Source organism: Choloepus didactylus, chromosome 27 (genome assembly GCF_015220235.1).
Source record: "Choloepus didactylus isolate mChoDid1 chromosome 27, mChoDid1.pri, whole genome shotgun sequence".
NCBI lineage: Eukaryota > Metazoa > Chordata > Mammalia > Pilosa > Megalonychidae > Choloepus > Choloepus didactylus.
Window position 1 is genome coordinate 12,834,957 of NC_051333.1, and position 11,222 is coordinate 12,846,178.

Sequence of the window (11,222 nt, forward strand, 5' to 3'; positions counted from 1 at the left end):
AAAAAGTAAAAAAAAAAAAAAAAGAAAGAAAGAAAGAATGGGGAAAAAAATTGAAAAACTTGAAACGGACCTCAGGGATATGATAGATAATATGAAACGTCCAAATATAAGACTCATTGGTGTCCCAGAAGGGGAAGAAAAGGGTAAAGGTCTAGGAAGAGTATTCAAAGAAATTGTTGGGGAAAACTTCCCAAATCTTCTAAACAACATTAATACACAAATCATAAATGCTCAGCGAACTCCAAATAGAATAAATCCAAATAAACCCACTCCGAGACATATACTGATCACACTGTCAAACACAGAAGAGAAGGAGCAAGTTCTGAAAGCAGCAAGAGAAAAGCAATTCACCACATACAAAGGAAACAGCATAAGACTAAGTAGTGACTACTCAGCAGCCACCATGGAGGCAAGAAGGCAGTGGCACGATATATTTAAAATTCTGAGTGAGAAAAATTTCCAACCAAGAATACTTTATCCAGCAAAGCTCTCCTTCAAATTTGAGGGAGAGCTTAAATTTTTCACAGACAAACAAATGCTGAGAGAATTTGCTAACAAGAGACCTGCCCTACTGGAGATACTAAAGGGAGCCCTACAGACAGAGAAACAAAGAAAGGACAGAGAGACTTGGAGAAAGGTTCAGTACTAAAGAGATTCGGTATGGGTACAATAAAGCATATTAATAGAGAGAGGGAAAAATATGGCAAACATAAACCAAAGGATAAGATGGCCGATTCAAGAAATGCCTTCACGGTTTTAACGTTGAATGTAAATGGATTAAACTCCCCAATTAAAAGATATAGATTCGCAGAATGGATCAAAAAAAATGAACCATCAATATGTTGCATACAAGAGACTCATCTTAGACACAGGGACACAAAGAAACTGAAAGTGAAAGGATGGAAAAAAATATTTCATGCAAGCTACAGCCTAAAGAAAGCAGGTGTAGCAATATTAATCTCAGATAAAATAGACTTCAAATGCAGGGATGTTTTGAGAGACAAAGAAGGCCACTACATACTAATAAAAGGGGCAATTCAGCAAGAAGAAATAACAATCATAAATGTCTATGCACCCAATCAAGGTGCCACAAAATACATGAGAGAAACACTGGAAAAACTAAAGGAAGCAATTGATGTTTCCACAATAATTGTGGGAGACTTCAACACATCACTCTCTCCTATAGATAGATCAACCAGACAGAAGACCAATAAGGAAATTGAAACCTAAACAATCTGATAAATGAATTAGATTTAACAGACATATACAGGACATTACATCCCAAATCACCAGGATACACATACTTTTCTAGTGCTCACGGAACTTTCTCCAGAATAGATCATATGCTGGGACATAAAACAAGCCTCAATAAATTTAAAAAGATTGAAATTATTCAAAGCACATTCTCTGACCACAATGGAATACAATTAGAAGTCAATAACCATCAGAGACTTAGAAAAATCACAAATACCTGGAGGTTAAACAACACACTCCTAAACAATCAGTGGGTTAAAGAAGAAATAGCAAGAGAAATTGCTAAATATATAGAGACGAATGAAAATGAGAACACAACATACCAAAACCTATGGGATGCAGCAAAAGCAGTGCTAAGGGGGAAATTTATAGCACTAAACGCATATATTAAAAAGGAAGAAAGAGCCAAAATCAAAGAACTAATGGATCAACTGAAGAAGCTAGAAAATGAACAGCAAACCAATCCTAAACCAAGTAGAAGAAAAGAATAACAAGGATTAAAGCAGAAATAAATGACATAGAGAACAAAAAAACAATAGAGAGGATAAATATCACCAAAAGTTGGTTCTTTGAGAAGATCAACAAGATTGACAAGCCCCTAGCTAGACTGACAAAATCAAAAAGAGAGAAGACCCATATAAACAAAATAATGAATGAAAAAGGTGACATAACTGCAGATCCTGAAGAAATTAAAAAAATTATAAGAGGATATTATGAACAACTGTATGGCAACAAACTGGATAATGTAGAGGAAATGGACAATTTCCTGGAAACATATGAACAACCTAGACTGACCAGAGAAGAAATAGAAGACCTCAACCAACCCATCACAAGCAAAGAGATCCAATCAGTCATCAAAAATCTTCCCACAAATAAATGCCCAGGGCCAGATGGCTTCACAGGGGAATTCTACCAAACTTTCCAGAAAGAACTGACACCAATCTTACTCAAACTCTTTCAAAACACTGAAAAAAATGGAACACTACCTAACTCATTTTATGAAGCTAACATCAATCTAATACCAAAACCAGGCAAAGATGCTACAAAAAAGGAAAACTACCGGCCAATCTCCCTAATGAATATAGATGCAAAAATCCTCAACAAAATACTTGCAAATCGAATCCAAAGACACATTAAAAAAATCATACACCATGACCAAGTGGGGTTCATTCCAGGCATGCAAGGATGGTTCAACATAAGAAAAACTATCAATGTATTACAACACATTAAAAACTCAAAAGGGAAAAATCAATTGATCATCTCAATAGATGCTGAAAAAGCATTTGACAAAATCCAACATCCCTTTTTGATAAAAACACTTCAAAAGGTAGGAATTGAAGGAAACTTCCTCAACATGATAAAGAGCATATATGAAAAACCCACAGCCAGCATAGTACTCAATGGTGAGAGACTGAAAGCCTTCCCTCTAAGATCAGGAACAAGACAAGGATGCCCGCTGTCACCACTGTTATTCAACATTGTGCTGGAAGTGCTAGCCAGGGCAATCCGGCAAGACAAAGAAATAAAAGGCATCCAAATTGGAAAAGAAGAAGTAAAACTGTCATTGTTTGCAGATGATATGATCTTATATCTAGAAAACCCTGAGAAATCAACGATACACCTACTAGAGCTAATAAACAAATTTAGCAAAGTAGCGGGATACAAGATTAATGCACATAAGTCAGTAATGTTTCTATATGCTAGAAATGAACAAACTGAAGAGACACTCAAGAAAAAGATACCATTTTCAATAGCAACTAAAAAAATCAAGTACCTAGGAATAAACTTAACCAAAGATGTAAAAGACCTATACAAAGAAAACTACATAACTCTACTAAAAGAAATAGAAGGGGACCTTAAAAGATGGAAAAATATTCCATGTTCATGGTTAGGAAGGCTAAATGTCATTAAGATGTCAACTCTACCCAAACTAATCTACAGATTCAATGCAATCCCAGTCAAAATTCCAAGAACCTACTTTGCAGACTTGGAAAAGCTAGTTATCAAATTTATTTGGAAAGGGAAGATGCCTCGAATTGCTAAAGACACTCTAAAAAAGAAAAACGAAGTGGGAGGACTTACACTCCCTGACTTTGAAGCTTACTATAAAGCCACAGTTGCCAAAACAGCATGGTACTGGCACAAAGATAGACATATAGATCAATGGAATCGAATTGAGAATTCAGAGATAGACCCTCAGATCTATGGCCGACTGATCTTTGATAAGGCCCCCAAAGTCACTGAACTGAGCCATAATGGTCTTTTCAACAAATGGGGCTGGGAGAGTTGGATATCCATATCCAAAAGAATGAAAGAGGACCCCTACCTCACCCCCTACACAAAAATTAACTCAAAATGGACCAAAGATCTCAATATAAAAGAAAGTACCATAAAACTCCTAGAAGATAATGTAGGAAAACGTCTTCAAGACCTTGTGTTAGGCGGCCACTTCCTAGACTTTACACCCAAAGCACAAGCAACAAAAGAGAAAAATAGATAAATGGGAACTCCTCAAGCTTAGAAGTTTCTGCACCTCAAAGGAATTTCTCAAAAAGGTAAAGAGGCAGCCAACTCCATGGGAAAAAATTTTGGGAAACCATGTATCTGACAAAAGACTGATATCTTGCATATACAATGAAATCCTACAACTCAATGACAATAGTACAGACAGCCCAATTATAAAATGGGCAAAAGATATGAAAAGACAGTTCTCTGAAAAGGAAATACAAATGGCCAAGAAACACATGAAAAAATGTTCAGCTTCACTAGCTATTAGAGAGATGCAAATTAAGACCACAATGAGATACCATCTAACACCGGTTAGAATAGCTGCCATTAAACAAACAGGAAACTACAAATGCTGGAGGGGATGTGGAGAAATTGGAACTCTTATTCATTGTTGGTGGGACTGTATAATGGTTCAGCCACTCTGGAAGTCAGTCTGGCAGTTCCTTAGAAAACTAGATATAGAGCTACCATTCGATCCAGCGATTGCACTTCTCGGTATATACCCGGAAGATCGGAAAGCAGTGACACGAACAGATATCTGCACGCCAATGTTCATAGCAGCATTATTCACAATTGCCAAGAGATGGAAACAACCCAAATGTCCTTCAACAGATGAGTGGACAAATAAAATGTGGTATATACACACGATGGAATACTACGCGGCAGTAAGAAGGAACGATCTCGTGAAACATATGACAACATGGATGAACCTTGAAGACATAATGCTGAGCGAAATAAGCCAGGCACAAAAAGAGAAATATTATATGCTACCACTAATGTGAACTTTGAAAAATGTAAAACAAATGGTTTATAATGTAGAATGTAGGGGAACTAGCAGTAGAGAGCAATTAAGGAAGGGGGAACAATAATCCAAGAAGAACAGATAAGCTATTTAACGTTCTGGGGATGCACAGAAATGACTATGGTCTGTTAATTTCTGATGGATATAGTAGGAGCAAGTTCACAGAAATGTTGCTATATTATGTAACTTTCTTGGGGTAAAGTAGGAACATGTTGGAAGTTAAGCAGTTATCTTAGGTTAGTTGTCTTTTTCTTACTCCCTTGTTATGGTCTCTTTGAAATGTTCTTTTATTGTATGTTTGTTTTCTTTTTAACTTTTTTTTCATACAGTTGATTTAAAAAAGAAGGGAAAGTTAAAAAAAAAAAAGAAAAAAGAAAAACAAGGAAAAAAAAAAAAGATGTAGTGCCCCCTTGAGGAGCCTGTGGAGAATGCAGGGGTATTCGCCTACCCCACCTCCATGGTTGCTAACATGACCACAGACATAGGGGACTGGTGGTTTGATGGGTTGAGCCCTCTACCATAAGTTTTACCCTTGGGAAGATGGTTGCTGCAAAGGAGAGGCTAGGCCTCCCTATATTTGTGCCTAAGAGTCTCCTCCTGAATGCCTCTTTGTTGCTCAGATGTGGCCCTCTCTCTCTGGCTAAGCCAACTTGAAAGGTGAAATCACTGCCCTCCCCCCTACATGGGATCAGACACCCAGGGGAGTGAATCTCCCTGGCAACGTGGAATATGACTCCTGGGGAGGAATGTAGACCCGGCATCGTGGGATGGAGAACATCTTCTTGACCAAAAGGGGGATGTGAAAGGAAATGAAATAAGCTTCAGTGGCAGAGAGATTCCAAAACGAGCCGAGAGATCACTCTGGTGGGCACTCTTAGGCACACTTTAGACAACCCTTTTTAGGTTCTAAAGAATTGGGGTAGCTGGTGGTGGATACCTGAAACTATCAAACTACAACCCAGAACCCATGAATCTCGAAGACAGTTGTATAAAAATGTAGCTTATGAGGGGTGACAAAGGGATTGGGAAAGCCATAAGGACCAAACTCCACTTTGTCTAGTTTATGGATGGATGTGTAGAAAAGTAGGGGAAGGAAACAAACAGACAAAGGTACCCAGTGTTCTTTTTTACTTCAATTGCTCTTTTTCACTCTAATTATTATCCTTGTTACTTTTGTGTGTGTGCTAATGAAGGTGCCAGGGATTGATTTAGGTGATGAATGTACAACTATGTAATGGTACTGTAAACAATCGAAAGTACAATTTGTTTTGTATGACTGCGTGGTATGTGAATATATCTCAATAAAATGATTAAAAAAATAAAAAAATGGTACACTAGAAAATATTCATTTAACACAAAAGAAGGCAGTAGAATAAGAGGAATAGAAGATCAAGATAGACATAAATCATAAGACACTCCATAATACACTCCATAAGACACTCCAAAATAAAGGCATAGATTGGCAGAATGATTTTAAAGTGATCCAACTATATGCTGTTTGCAAGAGATACACTTTAGATTCAAAGACACAAAGAGGTTAAAAGTAAAAGGATGAGGCGTCCATATCCCGAGTCCTGGCCTCTCGCCTCACTCCCCAGACAACATGAGCTTCACCACCCGCTCCACCACCTTTTCCACCAACTACCGATCCCTCGGCTCGGTCCAGTTGACCAGCCACCGGGTCCGGCCAGCCAGCAGCGCGGCCAGCGTCTATGCGGGCGCCGGGGGCTCGGGCTCCCGGATCTCCGTGTCCCGCTCCTCCAGCTCCCGGGGCGGCTGGGGGTCCGGGGGCCTGGCCGGCGGGGTGGCCGGGGGTCTGGCGGGAATGGGGGGCATCCAGGGCGAGAAGGAGACCATGCAAGCCCTCAACGACCGCCTAGCCTCCTACCTGGACAGGGTGAGGAGCCTGGAGACTGAGAATCGGAGACTGGAGGGCAAAATTCGGGAACACCTGGAGAAGAAGGGACCCCAGGTCAGGGACTGGAGCCACTACTTCAAGATCATCGAGGAACTGAGGGCTCAGATCTTTGAGGTTTCTGTGGACAACGCCCGCATCGTTCTGCAGATTGACAATGCCCGGCTGGCTGCAGATGACTTCAGAGTCAAGTACGAGACGGAGCTGGCCATGTGCCAGTCTGTGGAGAGTGACATCCATGGGCTCCGCAAGGTCATTGATGACACCAACGTCACCCGGCTGCAGCTGGAGACGGAGATCGAGGCTCTCAAAGAGGAGCTGCTCTTCATGAAGAAGAACCATGAGGAGGAAGTAAAGGGCCTACAAGCGCAGATTGCCAGCTCTGGGCTGACCGTGGAGGTGGATGCCCCCAAGTCTCAGGACCTCAGCAAGATCATGGCAGACATCCGAGCCCAGTATGACGAGTTGGCTCAGAAGAACCGAGAGGAGCTGGACAAGTACTGGTCTCAGCAGATTGAAGAGAGCACCACAGTGGTCACCTCTCAGTCCGCTGAGATAGGAGCTGCTGAGATGACACTCACGGAGCTGAGACGTACCGTCCAGTCCTTGGAAATTGACCTGGACTCCATGAGGAATCTGAAAGCCAGCCTGGAGAACAGCCTGCGGGAGGTGGAAGCCCGCTATGCCCTGCAGATGGAGCAGCTCAACGGGGTCCTGCTGCACCTGGAATCAGAGCTGGCACAGACCCGGGCAGAGGGGCAGCGCCAGGCCCAGGAGTATGAGGCCCTGCTGAACATCAAGGTCAAGCTGGAGACTGAGATTGCCACCTATCGCCGCCTGCTAGAAGACGGAGAGGACTTCAGTCTCAGCGACGCCCTGGGCTGCAGCAACTCCATGCAAACCATCCACAAGACCACCACCCGCAGGATCGTGGACGGCAAAGTGGTATCTGAGACCAACGACACCCAAGTTCTGAGGCACTGAGGCAGCAGAAGCAGGGTGCCCTCTGGGGAACCGGTGACCAATAAAAACTTCTGCATCTTCAAAAAAAAAAAAAAAAAGTAAAAGGATGAAAAAAGATATTATACAAACATATAAAACCAAAAATCTATTAGTTCTAATGATTTGTCTGATGCTTTTATTGGGTGTCTCTATAGGTTATATAGTCTGAAAATAATTGTCTTATCAGTTCCCTTCCATTTCTTATAGCATTAGACAGGACCTCCAGGACTATTTTAATTGGAAGCAGTAAGGATGGATTGTATGGCCTTGTTCCTGATATTAAATGAAATATGTATACATTTCTCCAGTATACATATTTGCTAGAGGTTTTTAATATACAGACTCTACCAATTTAGTGAGTTTTTATTTCTGCTTTGCTAATATTTTCAGCATAAATAGACACTGAATAATATTAAGTCTCAAGGATCTATTGAGGTAAACATTTGATCATTACTTTCAGACAATTCATATGGTGAAGTACATTGACATATTTTGTAATGTTCACACTTTTGTTCCTAGAGTAATATTTTCTTGATAATTTTGATGGATATAATAAATTCACCCTGCATATCAGTCCAATTATTTTTATTGTGTCTTTTTGAACTGAACAAGTGGAAATGTTGAAAAGTATAAATTAACCAGTTCCTTTTCTGCTAGGATTGTATGAAACAGGTTTTTAAATTCTTGCAAATTTGCTGATATTTGGAGGATAGAACTCAGACAGATGGCATTTTCCTGCAGATTGCTCTGTCAATCAAGGTTGTGGGGATAATGATTTGGATACAGAAGGTTCTGCTGTTATTTGTTAGCTATTAAAATGTTAATGTCAAATTAAGTGGCAGTGGGGAAGGTTTCTGGTGCCCAGATTTAGCTATAGAGTTGGGTATTGAACTTAAAAGTTCCAGAGGTACCCTTGTGACAATTCATGGACTTTTCTGTGGCAGAAATCTGTTGCAGAAATAGCATCTCCAATTTGGTAACCTTTTATCTGAAACTATTCCTGAAAATTCAATCTAGGTCTCTTTCCTATAGTATAGTTGATGATTTTGTAAGCCTCTTTTATTACATTTCTTTCTCCTTTAAGTAGGTAAAGTGGATAAAGTTTCTTGTATTTTCACTCTTCGTTTGCTTCCAGAAAGAGTTATAAATAATATAATCAAGAATGCCAATCCAAGATTGGAAATCAGAACTACTTGGGTTTAAAAGAAGGGAGGAGCATGTTATGATTATAAAATAAAATAAAAACTCATTTTCCATAGCCCAGTTGCATAACAGTTAATAGAATGAAGTAGCTATTCAGAAAAAGACGTCTACAGAATGAGTGTAAAAGAAAATGACAGGGGAGTTGTGGGAATTTGGCGGAGTAGAAAGCCCCATGAATCAGTCTCTCTACCAGAATAACTGTTAGACAGGCAGGAACTGTCTGAATCAACTATTTGAAACTCTCGAGTCCAATAAGACACAACAGCATCCAGGGAAGAAGAGCTAGAGGAAGAGGCTGGTACATTATAGTAAATACCAGAAAATTACTCTCTCCACATGGTGGTTACTGGTGCCCACCCCCTACCCTTGTGACAGGAAGCAGTGTGCTCTGGCCCCTGGGAGAAGCCTGCTGATAGCTGCTTTTCATTAGCTACTTCATGTTGCTGTAGGCCCAACTCTAAGGGCAGCCACTGTTCCAGTCCACCCGGGACAAAGGCAGCAGAGGAGATTTAAAGACAGTAAGCTTACTCAGAGCTGTGCAGAACAGTTGAAGGGCTGCATTGGCTGGGCAGGAGCTGAGCCAAGAAAGCACTTGGGATTGCAAGCCCTGGGGGGGGTGGGTAGGGCAGGCCCTGCACACATGAGCAGGGAGTTTGCTCCAGGGCACAGTGGACCCAGCAATTCCTGGGGCTGCAGGTGGACTGCTCTGGGGATGCAGAGCTGCACATCTCACCCTCCAGCTCAAATGCACTGCAGTCCCTGACTGCCATGCACCCACAAGTCCCTGGGGTTGGGGAAGGGCTCCTGGCCTTTCTGTGCAGTGCCCTTGCTTCTTGGCTGTGCTCACCATGGGCTTCCATGGAGGAAGAGTGAATGCAGTCACCACAAGTCCATGAATCCTGAGTTCCCTCATGGGAGCTCTCAGTTCCAGGGCTGTGAAGGGTTATCTCCCCAGCCAACTGCTAAGAAGTGTGAGCAGGGCATGGAAAGCTGCTCTCTTATGCACTCATCTGCTGGCTCCAGCCTCCCATTCCTGGCAGTGGTCCAGGCCAAAGACATTCACCCCCTCCTCTCAATCAGTCTCTCTGCCTCTCCAGCTAAATCCCCACTATGTGGTATAGAAATCCCTGCCCAGCCAGTGACAACCTGGAACTGTTGTTCTGGAGCACTTTCTGCCCTTTATCTAGTCTTTTTCGTGGAGGAGTATTTTGCTCTTCCTCTCCTAATCTGCCATCTTCCCAGAAGTTAGCTCATTCTTTCTAATGTTGAATTATTGTCTACCTCAGCACTGTCAAATATAACTATCCCTGATGTTGGAAATGTTCTATATCTGTGTTGTCTAACCTGGTAACCACTAGCCACATTGGCTATTACAAACTTGCAATGTGACAAGAGTGACTAAGGAACTGAATTTTTAATTGTATTTAATTTTAAGAAATTTACATTGTAAATTAAATTTATAAATAGCTACTGTATTGGTCAGCATCGACAAACCATACCTCAAATGATGAACACTGAGGTTGATTTCAGTTCTTCAGTATGGCAAACATGGCTTCAGTAAGCGTTATTATATCCACATCCTTGTCTTTGATGCTACCATTTTTGTAGGCTTGATTCTTACATACAAAAGTGCTAGTTGCTTAGGGGTTTGCTTTCAGATATTGTGATAGCTACTATACAACAATTGAATTGTAAAAAGGCTGTAGCCGCCCAGTCACTGGCGGCCGCGGAGGACTCAGCAGCCTCCCCCTCGAGCCCCCTCACTTCCCGACGCTCCATCCCCCCTGCCCACCTCCTCCTGCCGCTGCCTTCCGCAGGCCGAAGGCCGTTTCCACCAAGGAAAAAGAATCGTATGGTATGTCCGCTATCCAGAACCTCCACTCTTTCGACCCCTTTGCTAACGCAAGTAAGGGTGATGACCTGCTTTCTGCTGGGACTGATTATATCCATATAAGACTTCAACAGAGAAACGGCAGGAAGACCCTTACCACGGTCCAAGTGATCGCTGATGATTACAATAAAAAGAAACTACTGAAGGCATTTAAGAAGAAATTTGCCTGCAATGGTACTGTAATTGAGCATCCAGAATATGGAGAAGTGATTCAGCTACAGGGTGACCAGCGCAAGAACATATGCCAGTTTCTTGTAGAGATTGGACTGGCTAAGGACGACCAGCTGAAGGTTCATGGGTTTTAAGTGCTTGTGGCTCACTGAAGCTTAAATAAGGATTTCCTTGCAATGAGTAGAAAATTTCCCTCTGTCCCTTGTCACAAGTTTAAAAACCTCATAGCTTGTATAATGTAACCATTTGGGGTCCGCTTTTAACTTGGACTAGTGTAACTCCTTCATGCAATAAACTGAAAAGAGCCATGCTGTCTAGTCTTCAAGTCCCTCATTTAAACAGAGGTCAAGCATTAGGCGCCTGGCAGTTTCCAGCCTGAAACAGCAGTAGCGTGATGTTTCAGCCACGCCCAGAACCCCGCGATCACAGACAGCTGTGTTTGGCCAGAAGCTCCTTGGCCCTCCCTCTGCAGAGTT

General features: G+C 41.8%; 2 protein-coding genes across 2 annotated transcripts; both read left to right on the plus strand.

Moving 5' to 3' along the window:
* The first annotated feature begins 6,140 nt into the window (after window positions 1–6,140).
* On the plus strand, window positions 6,141–7,547 carry LOC119521952 (keratin, type I cytoskeletal 18-like). Its single transcript, XM_037820681.1, has one exon. It carries the CDS (start codon window positions 6,168–6,170, stop codon window positions 7,461–7,463), a length of 1,296 nt encoding a protein of 431 aa, XP_037676609.1. The 5' UTR covers window positions 6,141–6,167; the 3' UTR covers window positions 7,464–7,547.
* Window positions 7,548–10,526: 2,979 nt separating this feature from the next.
* Window positions 10,527–11,056, plus strand: LOC119521966 (eukaryotic translation initiation factor 1-like). The gene has a single exon (XM_037820708.1). The coding sequence runs from the start codon at window positions 10,542–10,544 to the stop codon at window positions 10,878–10,880; it is 339 nt and encodes a 112-aa protein (XP_037676636.1). The 5' UTR covers window positions 10,527–10,541; the 3' UTR covers window positions 10,881–11,056.
* Window positions 11,057–11,222: the final 166 nt, after the last annotated feature.